The 18,039-nt window shown below is 39.4% G+C and overlaps 1 protein-coding gene across 6 annotated transcripts in view; it reads left to right on the plus strand.

Moving 5' to 3' along the window:
* The first annotated feature begins 450 nt into the window (after positions 1 to 450).
* LOC101168113 (ankyrin repeat and SAM domain-containing protein 1A) overlaps positions 451 to 18,039 on the plus strand; it is a 29,764-nt gene continuing 12,175 nt past the window's right edge. For 2 of the 6 annotated variants that reach the window (XR_002290222.2, XM_011475016.3), the window contains exons 1-5: positions 454 to 2,514; positions 9,095 to 9,193; positions 11,354 to 11,500; positions 16,351 to 16,458; positions 17,702 to 17,872. Coding sequence is in view for 4 of the 6 variants with exons in the window: in XM_011475016.3 (XP_011473318.2) it covers positions 2,308 to 2,514; positions 9,095 to 9,193; positions 11,354 to 11,500; positions 16,351 to 16,458; positions 17,702 to 17,872 (732 nt within the window). In the remaining 2 variants the exon portion in view is untranslated. Of the gene's footprint in view, positions 2,515 to 9,094; positions 9,194 to 11,353; positions 11,501 to 16,350; positions 16,459 to 17,701; positions 17,873 to 18,039 lie in introns of all 6 variants that reach the window. The other 4 variants (XM_020703256.2, XM_011475020.3, XR_002290223.2 and 1 more) reach the window with 4 other exon arrangements.

Here is an 18,039-nt window from a genome sequence, read left to right on the forward strand (position 1 = left end):
CAAAAAACTGAAAAATGAATTGATTTATTTGTGGTTTCTGTTGTAAATGTCTGTTGGTGTGTTCTAAAATTGGTAGAAGTGATGGCAACATTTGGAATTACAATGAGTTATAGTTTTTTGCTTACAAGAGTAATGAACTTTGATGTCTTCCGTGTTTCGTCGTCAACAAGGATATGAAGGAGAGGGTTCTAGATGGCTTTTTGTTTCAATACACCTTGCTGGTCGAAAGAAACAAATTATCTAGCGTCTACAGGGAGGGAATGAACCTCCCTTGGGGTTTAACATTGAAGTTTCAGGCGTTTTCATCCTAACATAAATTAAAATGGAGAAAGGATTCATGATTTTGGGGCTCCTTGTTGCTCGCCTGTGACGCTTGTGCCCTTTCTCCACTGGCAAGCTCAGAGTGCCTTTGTGCAATTATAATCAGTGCGGTGGATGAAAAGAAGGGGAGACGTATATGGGTGAGGTTCGAGAAACGAGCAGGAACGAAATAGAAGGGCACGGCAGAATGGTGGATGGGGGCAGAGAGACAGATGATGGAGGGAAGGAAAGCGCATGTTTGCATCTGTCTCTGTGTTTTAGATGGAGTGAAGGAGAGAGTAAGGGAGCGACGGAGAGAAAGGCAGACGGAGGGGAGCTGATATAGTGGGAGAGGGAGGTAGAGGTGGCTACGTGGAGCAGCACCCCACTTCATCAGGCAGCATACAGCAGCCCTGCAGTGCGATCACACAGCATGGGCATGGGGCTATGAGAGCGGGAGAAAGAAAGCAGAGAAAGACGAGATCCAGGAGGAGGGGGGAGTGAAAAAGAAGAGCTTGAGGGATTTGCTCGGATGAAAAGGGGGGATGATCACTTTTCATCCTCTGCCTGTCGTGGATGCTGGAAGGACGTGGCAGCAGGGGCTGAGGTTGAGGCAGGTCTGTGGTGCTCTGTGTTGAAGTGGCCGGCATCAGGACGCTCTGCCCTGTAAGGGGTACGCTCTTGTGTGTGTGAGTGTGTGCGTGTGTGTTCCAGGAGCAGCAGCTGTAACTGCATCTGCACTGCCTGCATGTCTCAGACAGGCAAGGGATGCAGCAAACCTCTGCCCTGAGCACAGAGAGGCTGCTAGCTGCACCCAGCGAGGAGAAGAACCGGGAGGGCTGGGACTGGATTTCGAAGCTTGGTGGCCTCAAAGAGGAGCTGCCTGGACCCACACAGAGGTCCTGCAGTGATACTTGCTTCAGAGTCAGGAGGATCACCTGCCGCGTGTTGGATGTGAACCTGGATTTAACGCTTTGAGAGATGAGAGGCACATTCTTTGGCGGAGCCGCACAGACAGCAGCCTGCTGAAGAGTGTGAATGCTGGGCAGCACTGGAACCACCAAGGACACTGAGTTTTTTCCTACTAGGAGATTCAACAAGGAATATATACGTGGATTTCATTTTCAATGAGGATTTTGGAATCGGCACACTGTGGAAATCCCAAGCCCTTGTTTCTTTGATGCAGGATTTACAATATGTCTACCTGATGTTACTCCGTGTGGCTCTGGAGTAAGGACAGAACACGCTTTTACGCAAATGTCTATTCCTTCATCAAAAATAACATGAGTACCTCAATAGTACTTAGTATGCTGCTACCATCATTGTATGAGCCTTGTCCTAGCTCTCAAAGAGGTTGACCAATGAAGCCATGGGACTCAGCCAGAGCTTTACAAGTATGTGGTGAAAACGATGTCCCTCTGGGGGAACTAAACACTCGCTTCTGTCCTAAAGAAGTATTTTTGTGATTTTAGCGTAAAAGACATCTTTTGGAAAAGTAAATAATGTAGGGTTTATGAAAAAGCCTGATTTAGTGATACATCTTTTTTCCTGTTTCCCCTCATCCTAAAAAAAACAGCAATCCTTGTTATTTGTAACGATTAGCCTTGTTTTGTTTCCTGGACGAGCTAGAGACACTTTTCCGCACTTGCTCATCTGCTAGGTAAAGGAATGCTTAGTGAACCCTCTTTGTTGGATGATGCCGCCATGGCTCAGTCCAACAAAACTAACTCCACCAAGCGTCAGATGAGCTTTCCTCCCCGCACTACCTCCACCCTCGCCTGACATCTTCACTCAGTCTTTCTAACACCAGTAAGGTGTCAGATTAGCCTAGTCAGTCTCCTGCAGGGCCCGAGCAGTGCCTGCAGCACTTCCTTTCCTCCTCCTGTGTTTGAATTTAGCCGGGCCCCCGCCTGCACTGTGGGAGCCCCCTTATCCCTGGCCTGGACCCTGTCTCCCCCCCACCTTGCCTGGTGCTGCTGCACTCGGCTCTGCTTCTGCTGGCCGAGGATGATGTGGCAATGCCATGTGTCGTCCTCTGAGTGCCGCTGCTACCGGCTGAACGGCTTCTCCCTGCTGAAGCGCTTCCCTCTCTCGGCAGATGGGGCCTGTGGTAAAGCCCTGGACCAGCCGGTGGGAGAGTGGCTGGAGCACGTGGGGCTGCCGCAGTACGAGAACAAGTTTCTGCTCAATGGCTTTGATGACCTACGATTCATGGTGAGTCACCTGCAGCATGTCATCTATGTGGGTCGCTTCCACTTTGCATCAGGCAGACCCTGAGTCGGGCCAGCATCTTTGAGTGTGTGTGTAACAGTGCTCTCCTCACTCACCCTTGTCTCCAAGAAGCTCTGCCCCTCTTCTTCTACCACTCCTTCACCGACTCCCCCTTTCAACGCTTCCCCTTTTCCCTCTACAACTCCTCCTCACCTCAGTGCATGGCACAAATCAACAAATATTTCTACCCCCCCAATGAATGCTTTTAGAGAGTATGGTCTGCTGCCAACTGCAAGACAAATGACAACAAAAAGCAATTATTTTTTTCTTTAACCCTCCATAGCTTTCTATAACATGATTTTCCTTCACTTTGCAGTGCAGTTACCTCTTCACCCTGTAACACACCATCTCATATCCAGCTATCAGACTTGCCCCTACTGTAGATACAGCGAGATGACCAGTGCTCCAGTCCGCAGGTTGACTGCAGTGTGCTAACGTTCTGCCCGGTTGCTCACAGACTCATATAATCCTCTAGTCCTCATTCTGCTCACTGTTCTTATGATGCTAATGAGACACTTGCAAAGGCTGCATAAGGTATGATTCCTCTGCAGCTGCATGCTCTACTGCTGTATTTATAGACAGCACACTCGCATTTAGTAGAACTTCATTTAACATGTGTGCATTCAGATTTGTGGTTGTTCAATTTATTATTTAGCTTGTAAATAAAAGATCAAATTATGTAATTTTTACTAAAAAAACACTGAGTTAAAAAAAGAGTCAACATAATATTCTGCAAATGGTTTGCATTTTTCAAACAATCATGTTAGATTACATATTAATAGTTTCAGACAGCTGCAGCTTCACTGATATCTAAAATCTGACTAAAAGCGTTATCATGTTTTGGGTTTTTTCGTTGTTGTCAAGCCCTTTTCTGAGAATCTTAACGGCACAGTTGTCAGGGACTGTTAAAAATATCACTTTTCCGGGTCATGTTTCCCTAAAAACATTGGTTGTAAATAAGTAAGCCCAAAGCGTAAATGTGGACAGAGATCTTTTAACACGAGGGGGTGTATGTTACACCAGTTTGCCACTGCTGAACTTAGAAATCTGAGACCAGTGGGTTCAGAGAAAAAAAAAGGACATCGTTTTACAAAGTGTTCCAGTAAAAATGAAAGAAAAATACTCCCCTCACTTCTATTTTTCTGTCTAGGAAAAAAAGGAGAGTCATGTCAAAACATATTGCAATACTTTCAAAACCCTTTTCAGAGGAAAGTGTTACACTTTAATAAAAGTGTTGTTTCTGGGAACAGACCATGTCTGGATAAAGTAATTTACAGCTCTTTTCTTTTTAACCTTTTTATATAATTATCTGTTACTGTTGGTGATGAGGTAGTCAAAAGTCAAAGATGTATTTGAGGCAATTCAGCCACCAGTTGCCATGATTGCACACCAGGGATCAAATTATTAAACTAATCTGCTCAAATCATTACATCAACAGCTCATAAAACAATATCAGGCATTTTTGCAGCTCAGTTACCCTCAGAACTTTTAACTGTGACTTCAAAGTACACGCATATTGACAAATAATTAACAGTAAAAGCAAAATAGATCACAAAAATGAAAAAGTGGAAGAATTAATAAACAACAAAATTATTTTTTGATCAATTAAAAGATGTGTTTTCAAAACAGAAACTGCTAAATTTATTTTGAAATTCTATATAAAAAAGATAATGATAAAATAAAAAATCTCATTTTCTAAAATAATAATCATATTTTAAATGATTATTATTATTATTATTATTATTATTGCTGCTGCTGCAGTTTTAACTCCGTACATTTTTTTGGCCTCCTTTTTAGGAAATAGAGCATCGAGCTTGGGGAAAAAAGTACACATAACACAAAATTCTTTTTAATTTTTACTTTAATGTTCTTATAAAATCACAGGCAAATTATTTTTAGCTAAATTTTCAAGCTGCAATAAGATTGTTTGAAAAGAACATTATTTGAGGCTTAGCCTTTCATCCTTCGAGGATCTTTAAGTTAGGTTGCTCCAACAACGGTTGATTCATCTTTGACTTTGTTTTACTAGTCTGCAGCTGATTTTCAGCGTTACGTGTTCATGGTGAAACATATCATGAAAGGGCAAAATCTTTGAGCAATCCTAACCAGAAACAATGTTACCAAGTCTAAATAAGAAGAAAATGAAAAGTAATTCATCATCATCATTACTTTTATTTACAATGCGCTTTAACACAATTCATTTTTTTTTACAAAGCACAGTATATTAAAAGAGAAACATTATAAAAAACAAAATTGCTTTTTGAAGGCTGCATGTCATGAATATTCATAAATGTCAATGACTTTTCCTTTGTATTTTACAGTTTAAGACATGATTTTCCAATACATTTTAGAATACAAAAAACTTGTGTACAACATGACAAACAAGAGAATAGTAACAATGCTTAAAACTCATTTAATTGCTGATTATCAAAAGGCTTTAGATGCCTTTCTGACACATTTCTTCTTCACCCTTTGATTATAAAATGGCCCAGAACTAATTATACCGCATTCGAGTGACTGAAACGTTTTTTTGTCACTTGTCCAAAGTGCAAGAAAACTAACTTCACTGCAGCTCCTGTGTCTTTTAATAGAAAAAACTTAAACTTACATCACAGTGAACTGACAAAGAAACCCAAACGATTTCTTGATTTGTTCTCACAAAGACAGTTAATTTCCCAACATTTGATACAGATTTTTACCAAAAGTTGTTCTACGTTTGGTTGAACTGTTGGTGACAAACAGCTTCTGTCTCTTCTTGCATGAATAAATATATTCTTGAACAGTCAAGACCCAAACAAAATGCCCTTCAGGGTCTCTGCCCTAACATCAGTCCATCAATCTGTCAGAAAGGAAACAACGTGTGCAGCTTTCTTTTCTGCTGTACAGCTACCAAGAATTCATTACACCCAGTAGCTACAACTTCGACACACGCCAGGGAAACATTCGTGTTTTAAGAAAAAAACATCCCACAAGATGGTTCTGACAGAAGACGGATCACCAGGTCTAAGAGGAAAATGTCAACTGTTTTAAGTAACTGATGGAGAAGATGCAAAGGGAGAACAGCTTTGATCCTTTGTAAAAAGACCTACTAGTAAGGCCTAATGCATTTTTTTCTTTTTTTTTTTCAGGATTCAAAGTTAGCTTTGATACTTTATTAACTTTGCAAAAAGCTATATCCAGAGAAAATTTGCAACAAGCTGCATTTCATATTGCATTTTCTTGATTAACTTTTTATAAGAAAATATAAAATCTATACATTGTACTAATATTTTTTGCTTACAGTAAATGGATTTGGAGGGGGGGGGCACTGCTTATACTCAATTTTAGATTTATTTGTCTCAAAACCTGTTTTGTGTGTAATATTTAATCTTCTCATGAGGGATGGCTCACACTTTAGTACTTTAGCTAACATCATTCTACGGTGGCCCTGAAGTGCAAGTCACATCACAAAAACATGTTAAAGATTACAACTACAATTAAAATTGCTGGATGTTGGATGGTGATATATAGTAGTACAAATCTCAAAAGTTTTAGAAGTATGCAGTATTGAAGACACATTTGAAAAAAACGATATTTAAAAAATCAAACATCATCATCCAAACAGCGATGTCCAATAGTGCCGATACCTACCTTTCTGGTTTCATTTTTAAACAAAATTCCTTTACATTTTCTGGAAATTACTTCTGTTTTCCGAAACAGTTCATTTTTATTTCATTTCAGTTTTTTGGAATTGTGTTTTGATTTCTGGGATTTTGTTTTGATTTTTAAAAAAATGTTGTTTTATTATTTGTTTAACTTTTTTTATTCGTTTTCTTTCATGTGTTTTCGCGTTGTGTGATGTGTTAATGTAATTTTTACTTCAGGACCACTATTCCGTTCTTGTGCAAAGGTACATCTTTCAGTGGCTTAAAGTATTTTAGACAAAAAGGCAAAAAATTGTGATGCTCAGCCATAATTTCCTATCAGCTTTATCGGCTCTGCACACTTTGCAAAAATGTGTTTTTTGAGTTCTATTTGGGGTTCTGCTGTAACATAAAATTTTAGTCAGAGCGTAGCGTCCCTCAAGTTGTGTGAAGGACTGGCAGGTATATGGTCAAAAAAGAGTCTCATGGAGCAGGATTTTTCTTGTGAAGAAAGTGTTATATATATTTTCCAAAATATCTATGCTCTTTGTTTTTAGCAGTTCAAACAATGAAATGTAAGACAAATGGCAACATGAAAGAATTTTTCCTCCAACCTATTCTCTGCTATGTAATGTTTTATTATCCTACAGCAAACAAAACTATTGCGTTTACAAATTTTGATGTATTCATTTTATAATTGCACTACAATTATAATTATTACCATTTAACAAAAAAATAATAATAATTTTGGTCAAATTTGGCTGGAATTACCGGCATGTTTTGATAGAAAATATTGTGTTGAAAGCTGCGACATTCATTTACATCCCATAGCTAATGTGTCTTCTGGGCGTCCGTGAGTCTAATAGTTTGTTCAAAAGACAGATTTCCCATGGACATTCAGAAGAATGAAGAAGCTGAAATCAAAGAAAGGTCAGTGCAGTTAGACAAGCACTGAGACTGTTAAAAATGGTGCCCTTTTAGAGGACATGCTTCAGATGCAATCAGTCAGGATTCATTTGTGGGACTCTTTGGGAACCTATGCTGATCAGCAGAGGGCAGCACAGTGGTTCACCTTCAACTAAAGCCTCATTAAATTCACTTAACTACCGTATGTATTAATGTTCCCTCAATAGTTTGTTGTTGTGTTGAGCAAATAGTAATGAGGCATTTTCCTCAGCTGTCTTTTCAGGTTCTCTTACATAACACTGCAAGAGTCTCGGAGTCTCTTACTCTACTTACCAAGCAATGATGTCATAGTGGAAGATGTGCTCTGCTTACTTAAGTTTCTTTGCGACCACTCACCATAGCAAGAGAGCAGGCTTTCGTCAGGAGAATGCAAGGCTTTCTGCATGTGACGATTTCCCTGAGATGTGGCTTTTGAGGTATCATAAATTATGAACCGCTTGTGTGCCCATTCTCATAATTTTTACACGACGATAATCATTTTGTGCTCCTTTTCTGCTACTAGAAGTGGGGCATCCACAGTTATCATTCTTCATGCTCTCATCCGCATCCTAGTAAAAAACGCCACATTTCTCCTTCTATTAATAAGGCCTTGTTGCTCTAATTTCCAAACGAATGTGGCATAGAGTCAAACTGTGCAGTAAAGAACACCCCTAGAAGTCCCCATCACGCATTTCCATTGCATCTGCCCTGCATTAATATTGCATCAGACTCCGCAGCCCCATTTCTTTTTTCTCATATGACATTATGCGTTGCTGAACACATTCATTTTAACAGACAAACCCGTTTTTTTGGAAGTTTAATGTTGTGCCCACTGATGTTTCGGCAACAGAATTCGATTTTCTGAACAGTTCGTCTGGAGCAGATCAAGTAGACAATTCTAATTTAGTACTGCCCTAACGGAGTGCATTTGCAGAGATGAAGGACTTCTACCATGGCTACATCTACAAGTCATATCAGATTAAATCAAACTACCATAGCTCATAAGCTATGTAAGAACTGAACCATACATTACTGTCACATGTTTTAAATGCAGCATGAAATAAGTTTTTAGAGTCTCCCGAGGCATCATCATACTTCAAGCTGTGTTAATAAAAGTGCAGAATCTATTATGAGCCTCCATGATGTCCAACCCCACTTTATTTTGATCTTTATGCTCGTGATCAGTGAGTAATAATTTCCCCACAGCTCCCTGATACAAACTTGTGTATCCTGCTTCATTGTGCTCTAAACCCGGTTCAGTGAGAGCAGACTGAGCAAAGACTGCGAAACATGTACACGCACAAACACTGGCCAGGTGAATCAATCTGCAACAGTCCACAAGGAAAACACTTCGCCATGGCTCTCCAAATACAAAGAACAATAAAATAACTGGAGGTGTGAGCTGATGTGCAAACAGAATAGACAACAACTGCATTTTCAGTCATAGATTCAAGATCCACAGCAATTATTTTCATGTTTCTTCCAACTTCTAAATCAAGCGACTGATAGAAAATGTCTTGAAATATGCATGTACATGCTTTCTCCACAAAGAAACACGGCAGCAAAAGGAGCAGTCGCTATGGAGGCTTTGTTCTCTCCGAGTCGCAACAGATAAAATTGATTAGTCTTGGCATGCTTAGTTGATTTGACTTCATTGCCCTCCTACTCTGTTGTCAGTTGCTTAATCTGAAAAGTGCATGTCCTCGGTGCAAATGTTATGTATGTTAAGAGCAGCGTCAGTTTCATTGCAGTGTAAAATATATTCTGATCCTCCAATTAACCTGAAGGAAAAAATCTAGATGCAAATTGTGTTTGAATCTTTCCATGACTTTGATGTGCAACGTGATAAAAGAAAAATGTTTTTCATTGGGATGGTTTTGCACCATATCCTGTATATACTCAAAGTCAACGTGTTAGTTTGTCATTGCGCTTTACTGGTGTTTGTGCACATGCAGGGAAGTAACGTGATGGAAGACCAAGATCTCAGAGACATGGGGATCACTGACCCGGGACACAGAAAGAAAATTCTTCATGCAGCACGCAATTTGCCCAAGGTATGGTTTATTAATCACATCACTTATCTACAAAACTGACATGTGTTTATATTATAGAATAGACACAAGTAGCTTGGTGAAGTGAAAGTGACATTGAAAGTGATAAAAACTATAAAGTTCAACTTTAGTGGGAAACCTTGTCAGAATCAAAAATGTATATTACTGTATTTTCTGCACCAAATTAAAAGAAGCACCGTCAATAAATGGTCTATTTTTGAACTTAACGTCAAATGTAAGACGCACCAAACTATAAGGCACATCAAGAGAGACAAAAGAGTCAAAGATAAATTTGTCAGTCAGACTTTATTCACTGCATTCAGTAACTCTACAACTTGTTTGTAACACATTAGCCACATTAGAAGCTTAGCTATGTTGGCATATAGTACCTGTTACTCCCAACGTTGTTTGCAACACGTAAAAAAACAGCCTCTCAAAATCGCTTCAACATCAGTAAACAAAACCGAAATGAATCCATATATAAGATGCTATGGAATAAAAGGCTCACTGTCCTTTTTTGAAAAAAATTGAGATTTTGAAGTGCAGTTTATAGTGCAGAAGATTCGGTAGGTTACAAAATGTTTGCAGCACACCTTTATCAACAATGCAAAAATTTTTATTTAGTTGCTGTTAGGTCTTCCATCTTTTTTACATAAAGTTGCAGAGTAAGATCCTTCAGCCTTGTTTCCACTGAGTGTTATGGTCTGGTACGGTATGGTAGGGTAAAGAGTTATACGGTACAGTCCAGTTAATTCTGGCAAACGTTTTGACTCATTTGAGCCTCACTTCCACCGAGCGGTTTGTTTTCAGGGCGCATTCGTGGTGTAAACCGCTGGAGTGTCATTGTGTCATTGTAGTGCGACAGCAACAACAATGGAAGTCATCCAGCAGCTCGTCCTCTTATTCATTTACCTCTGGTACATTGTGTATAACAGGAATTTAGGCTATGTCCCAAATCCTTCACAACTCACTACATAGTGCATTATACAGTGTGTTTGCTATTTTGTAGTGCTGTCCGAATCTACAATTCCAAAATCAGTGTACATTGATGCTCACTAGATTGGAGATAGAATGAATATAGACCACAATGCATAGCGTTTGAACAATTCTTTTAAAGAAAACATATTTAAAAGTATCTTTTTAATGAAATAACATTTTCATCTTCAGAACACAATGGATTTATGAATGGTCGTTGCAAAACGCTCATATCAATAAGATTTTCACTTCATGAAATCGATGACGTCATATTCGCCATAAAACTAGAAAAAGTAGTGAGCATGATGTCCGAATTGCTTTTAAAATCCAGGGCACTACATAGTTTCACACTGTATGGTTTTTCAGTAGTTCGGGAGTAGGGTGGGAATTCGGACACAGGCTTAATTTTGTTTGAAAGAAGATTCGGGCGGCTGAGAATGCTACAAATGTTGGAAACATTAGAGGGCACTGTATTGGCGCTTTCTAATGTCGTCATCACTTTCTGCCAATCAACGGGTGGCTACAGTGGCTCTGCCCCAACCGTTCCGTTCCAATTTTCAATGGACCTACAACTGATGGAGGGGGCTCCAAGAGGTACGGCTTGGTACTGTTTAGTGGGTCCATTTTACAATGGAAACACTCAAAATACCCAATCTTACCGGACCACTTAGTGAAAAGGAGGCATCAGTTAGAGTTCAGTCAAAACTTTAAATTAAGAAAAATCAATAAAGGTTAATGCTGCCTTTTCTTTACTAAAGCATACTTTGACCTAAATGGTCAGTTGAGGTACAAATCCTGCCAGGACTGAATGCTTTTAGGTAAAAGGGTTGAGTTTTTCTACCAAGTTAGTTGAATCAAGCTAACCAGATACATACATATTTTGAGCTAAATGCGGAAAGAAGTATATACCTCGTGTTAGTATGATTACTATTGCTGAAGTCCAACAATTTTTAAGTATTGGGATTTTTAAAAACGGAAAAGAAAAGGCAAAATTAAAGGACTGATGGAGGCCAAGCACTTTCCAGTGGGCTGGAATCACACAACCTGCTGGCTGGTTGCTGGTTGTGCCATCATCCGTGTTTTGAAAAAATAGAAACATTGAAATTAAATAGAAGCCAGATCTTTCAATCGTTAAGTCCAAGTTAAAAGCTACAACTCTGGCTTTCATCCATATCTCTGTTGCTACAGGTGAAAGCATTGGGCTGTGATGGCAGCACCTCTCTTGCTTCCTGGCTGGATGGACTGGGCCTCCACGAATATCTGCCCAATTTCCTCACAAATGGATACCGCACACTGGAGTGTGTCAAGAACTTATGGGAGCTGGAGATTGTCAATGTAAGAAGCCCCTGAAAAGTGCTCATGCACTTTACAGTCTTCAGCAGTCTGTCTAGTTTCTCTGTGACTTCACACTCGGACTATAAGTACCAGGGGCCTCATTTATAAACTTTGCGTACGCACAAAAGAAGGCGTACGCCACTCTCTACGCAGTAGTTGATATTTATAAAAAGCAAACTTGACGGAAAAATGTGCGGTCCTTCACGCAAGCTCTGACCCAGGCGTTCGCACAAAAACGGGTGAAATGAGAAACGGCGACACCGTCGGCAGATGGAAGAAACACGTGAAAAAGAAAATGACAATACTGCCTCTCATAAATAACATGACGACTTCACAAAGCAAGTCTTACAATTAACAGCCAACACGAACACCCGTTTGATCGATCAGCAGTGAAACAAACAAAAAAAAATCAAACGAAAATTACAACAGAAATTCAAATGAACACTTATTTGCAAAAAGAAAAGTGAAATATGTTCTGCAATATTGGCATGTTGTGCAATTCATCCTCATAAATAATATAGTTAACAGAACGAAATAATGTACAAAACTGATATTCTCGTCAGTGTGTCCGTCTGGCGGAGCAGACAAAGGTGTGGGCGTGCGGACGGACGGACAGACGTACTAATTGTCCACTGGGGAAAGTTGTTTTCATATTAAAACATTTCTTCATAAGCTACGGAATTATGGTATTCATACATATGCCTTTAGTTTGTTTTATCTTTGATAAAACAATGTATGGCGTATGTCTCAACCATTCACAAAGCAACAAGAAATAACATTTGCGCTGAACAATTTCCCATTTCCACGTGGATTATTATCGACATCTGTAGCTTGTCAGATGTAATTAAATGGATGGAAATAAAATGCCCCATCACAATGCGTAATGACGCACAATGGCTGATCTTGCGCTCTTAGAAGATGTGGCAAATGGAAGAATTCGGAGAGAACGCATTTGGACAGCAAGAAGACTTGCTGGCAAACGAGGACGACTGGCTTAGGAGCCGGTTCCGACTTCCCCGAGCCGTCCTGTTGGACCTCTGCTGGCTTTTGGGCCCGGCGTTACCGGAGCACTCGGAGGAACCACGCGTGTCTCCCGCTGCATCTGCCGCTCCGGTGCCCCCCCCCCCCCCCCCCCCCATGGCAGACACACTCTGGCGATGCAGCGCTAGACGTTTTTTATGCCTCGACTTTGATGTTCGACCATTTCTTTTTTATTTCGGCCACGGTCCGAGGTTGTGAGGCTACAGCATTTACGGCGTCTGGAGGGCACAGTATCCAGCATTTTTATAAGGTTTTATAAATGAGGCCCCAGCTTTGAGTGTAACTCATTACAAAAGTACTACTTTTTGCTGAATTTTCGCTAATATTTTATTTGCATGTTTAATAATGTGTGTATTATAACAGACCACCTAAAAAGTCAAGCTCAAAAAAAGCTCAAAGCAGCAAGACCATGCTTTTAACAGGAAGCATTTGTGTGCCTTCTTATTTTAGTCATGGTGGGGTGAACGAGTCCCAGGTTCTCTATTTGGTTTTTTACTTTACCAAGAATAAATTGTTAGTTTTCATCATTAAACCCTTTTTTTTGCCTTATACATGTACTGCCATGCACTGCATGGTGATGTAGTGGTTAAGACTCTTCCCTCACTGCAACAAGGCCCTGGTAGAAGTCATAGCTGGGACCTTACTTTGTGGAGTTTGTATGTTCTCTCTATGAATGAATGGGTTTTGGATGGATTAGTAGTGCAGTACTGTTCTGAGAGAAATGTGTAAATAAGGCATTACTTCCTATTAATAACTAATCTGTAATATATTACAGGTTGGAAGCAACTTCCACAACACTGATAAGTACCCACAGATATTTGCATAAATCTGTGGTGGAAACATTTTCAGAATCCCTCATCAAAGCACGACAAGGAGATAAATCAGGATGGCAAATGATGCATGACGACACATGTCTAAGCTTGAAGCTATTTTTGGCTTTGAGACTTTGTGATTGCCTCTGAAAATTAGCACTAATTGCAGAAAATGTTTTGGTTAAAATAATTATTTCTGGCTTAAGGAGCAGAATGTGTCATTTTAGTTTAACTTGTGTGCCAACTTAGAAATTGTAAGTATGTTTGAGTATGTGTGTAGTTTAACTATTACCCCTTTAGGTCTAGTACAACAGTTCAATGTTTCTCTGTCTTTGAGAACTGTGACTAAACTATTTAAAAAATAAAAAAAGCTGATTTGCAGATGCAGTAATTTTATGAATAACATTAGGATTTCAAAGGAACTTGCCCCAAAATACTTGTTTACCAGGGCTGCAGTGATTCATTTGAGCAACAATTTGTGGTTGACGATACGATTCATAGTCAATGTTGGTTCATTTCATAAAGTTTACCCCAGTGTAGTTTTTCCTCATCAAGATGATACAAACAGAACAATATTAGGACATTCTACCACACTGTGTGGTCACACGTCTTTGCTAACTAGCTTGATCATGTTCATATGTGTGTCCGCTGTGATGCATTTGGTTGCTTTTACGTTATTATGAAATAAAGCCACTGTATCTCAACCCAAATGGTATTTTCCAAGACCGATATTTATTCAATTTATTGCATTTTGAAACAATTTAATAAGGGTATAAGTTGATTAAAATAGATCACATGTGTCAAACTCAAGGCCCAGGGGCCAAAAGTGGCCCTCCGTGTCATTTTATGTGGCCCGCGAGAGCATAAAGGTTTTTAATTTCCTAAAATTAAAATAAAAAATTGGTGTGTATTTATTCATATCTAGGGGGAATCGGACTTGAAATATCGTATTGGGCAACTATACATTAGGACTTAAACGCTGTCCATATAACCTAACCTGTCAGAATCAAATGTAAAAGGATTTATGCTAAAGTAACGAGTAAACATGTGTTTTCTATGCGACTGCAATTGTCACTTTAAAAATTTATAATAAATTAATAATGAGTTATTTAATATTAAGGAGTAGTTACATTTAATTTTCATTACATTTAGTTACATGTATATGTTATATCTGGCCCTTTGAGGACAGTCGCTATGCTGATGTGGCCCTCTGGGAAAATGAGTTTGACACCCCTGAATTAGATTAACAACTTGCCTCACAAAGATCGATCTGTCTTGCAACATATAAATTGATTCATCGATAAAGTCAATTAGTGGTGGCATCCCCTATTGTCTACCATCATCAACAAGTGTGCAGGCCTATGTAAAAAGTCAAACTTGGGCAGTAATCCAAGCAGGTTAAATAAAATTCAAACACAAGCATTAAAATTTAGTTTACTACTATAACGTTTTGCACCGATGTGACATGGGAACGCTGTGTTGTTGCTGAGTCAGACATCTGTGCAACTGTTAAATTTAAGTCAGAAAAAAAGAATGCTCCCAAAGACTTTTTTCACCCTTGTGCTATCCTTGGCACTTTAATGTTGGGAGTTGGGTCATCTAGACCTACTAAACAGTGCTCTGAACCTTTTTTCTTCAATGATTTGTGATCTTCACTGGTGTCCATGGATTACATGAAATCTTTCCACCTTTATCCACCTTTGTCATGGTAAGAATACGTCAATGTAAGGGTGTGGTCATCTAAGATAGCACAAGGGTTAAACCTACAATAGAATGGTGAAAATGATGGATGTATTGCAACAGTGCAGTAATTGCACATTTCTCAAGCCTCAACCAAGATTTTAATACTAAAAGAGCTTGGCACAAATAAAACTAATTTTCTATAAGCATGTTAAATATGTCATTTTTCATTTAGAATAATGGAAAGCATTGTTTTGAGAAAATGAACGCCATGCACAATTTTCTGTTTTCAAAGATATAAATATGTACGATTTTTTTAAGTATGCGCATTCATTTGTCTATGACTTCAGCCGCGCTAAATGCAATGACAGAAGGGGTAAAAGCAGTAGAAACAGCTGCAACAGCAATAACTGGAAAGCACCAGGCAAGCACACTGCCAATGCAGTGTTTGAGGGATGGTGTCCAGCGAACTGCGATGCAGAAAGATGGGGGTGTGAGTGCAGGGCACATTACTTTCACTTTGCACTGAAGCGGAGCTGCCTCTGAGCATCTTGGCAAGACTCACTTTGGCCATTACATTCTCTACATCCTCTTCAGCATATTACAGCAAATGGCATCAGGCTTCAAGTTGATCTATGAGCTTGGTTACATTCCCTCATAATCCCAAGGTTCCTTTCACGGCACTCATGAATTTTGGTCTCACTGAGATTTTTGTGGGAATGGTAATGAAAGCAGCTTTAGATCTGAAATTGGTTTTCCTGCGTTTTTGACTTTCACTGAACAAATGATTGCAGCCATCAGCCAAAAAAGAAAAATGTGAATCTGCTTGCCCGTTTGTCACAAGAAGGATGTTGCATCAATCACTTTACGTTGGATTAGCTGGCCAAATAATGAATGTCAACATCTAAATGTGCAGTGTTGGGATAATAGGTTTTGACCAAATGGCATTCCTCCTGTTTTAGACACGTTTGCAAATGTGGCATTCGTCAATAAAATATATGCGTTTAGAAAGATCTATTCATGTTTATTGCCTTTTAAGGTGGTACGATCGTATCTCTCTTGAAAAGCAATGTCCATAACTGACTCCTGAATAATAGAGTATTCAGAGAAGGACACAGAGCTGTACTTTATGCTTGCGGCTAAACAGACTGAGACTGAATTATTGACTCAAGCCATTTTTGTTTGAATGTGGATGGCTGCCAGTGGAGGGTGCCATGCCAGTGTGTTTTTGGATGTATCTCTATTAGCTTTTTTTGTACAAATTTCTTTTGCTTAAGACATTTATCTGACCCTGTGCTCTGATGTTTTCTACTGTAGGTGATTAAGGTTGGGCCTCTAGGCCATAGAAAGAGAATCATTGCTTCTCTAGCAGAGAGACCCTATGAAGAAGCTCCCTCCAAGTCCCGTCGTCTGTCGCCAATAATGGTAAGACCAAAAGTTGAATAATTACAAATTAGGAAAACTCAGATTATGTTGAAATTTCTAGATTACTTTGTATTTAATAAGTTGTTTTTTTGTGTTTATTTATTTATTTTCCAGTAGATGACAAAAAGTTGAGACAGAATTTTTTTTAATGTCCGTTTGCTTAAGCCAGTGTTTCCCAACCCTGGTCCTCATGGGCACACGGTCCTGCATGTTTTCCATGTTACCCTGCGTATGCACACCTGATTCAGCTCATCATCAAGCTCTGTGAAAGCCTGACAATGACAGTCATCAGAGGCAGGTGTGTTTAAACAGGGTTGGATTGAAGAAAACATAGGACAGTATGCCCTGATGACCAGGGTTGGGAAACACTAAAGTCACACCAAAATAAGAGCATTGTTAACCCTCTTTTTTTTAACCTTAATTGTTCACATCCTGAGCTGAAAAAATGGATGTTCATTCACAAATGAGTTTAAAGGATGTCTCATAAAATATATTTTGATTGCTTTTTAAAGACAATGATTTGCAGTTTCCATACCATACCAAGAAAATGATATAATCTCTCTCAAACGTACAGTGAAACACAAAAAGGCAGGCTTGTTTTTATTATATCCACAGCTTCAGGTGCACCACTGCCAGACATTCCTTCAACCATTATGTTACAGAAACACAGTGTCAATGGGAAATTGGAGGTTATCTTACACATGCCAAATGTCTACAATTGCAATTCTAGCACTGCTTAAGCTTTAAACACACCAGTCCGAAATGACAAGAAGTTTTGGCAAAAATGTGTTCAGCAACTGCTTTTTCTTTCCCCCAAATTCAGTCCCAAAGTCCTTGGATTAATGATGAGCAGTAGTGAACAGTAGACGCTTCGGGTTATTTAAGTATATATATAGATGCCATTGTTGAGCAAACTGGTCTAAAAGTCACACAAAGTTAGTAAAAAGGTTCTCTTAGATTATTTAGCAAGTTTTTGTACCACAACAGCGTTCCATTGGGAAAAAAATATTTCTGAAGTTCATGCAAATTCTGTTTAATGAGACCCTTCAGTGCCATTACTGTATGTTTACAGCAGTTAAATGGCCAGAAAATTTTTTACAGACTGATTAAAAGGCCTGAAAACAATAAAGATTTTCAAATAAAACAGATTATTTTGTCCATGATTGAGCTCTGATGTAAATCAGCGAAAGTACAACAGTGTCACGCCATTAATCTTTTCATCTTTTCATCGTGTGTTTGGCAGTTCCATGACCTCCTGTCTCAGACCACATCTCCTCTCAGCCAGATGGACCCCTACACCAGTCGCTCCATGGACACGCTTCTCCCCTTGTCTGAATCTGACCGGAGGCGGAGAGGAGTGGACCAAGACTGTAGCATATCTCTGAGATCCTATAATGAGAGGCCACGCTCTGTGGTACGCTCTGTTTTCTGCCACTTGATGCTGTGTCAGAAAAAAACAACAAAAACAGCCATAAACCACTGTCAAATCAAAGAACTATAAAACTAAAACTGGAGTTTTTGTTGTGGTGGCAGAAGTATGTGGCGTAGCATTAAATCATCAAAACAGAGCCGTGAAGTCAT

The sequence above is a fragment of the Oryzias latipes genome, chromosome 5, assembly GCF_002234675.1.
Source record: "Oryzias latipes chromosome 5, ASM223467v1".
Taxonomy (NCBI): domain Eukaryota; kingdom Metazoa; phylum Chordata; class Actinopteri; order Beloniformes; family Adrianichthyidae; genus Oryzias; species Oryzias latipes.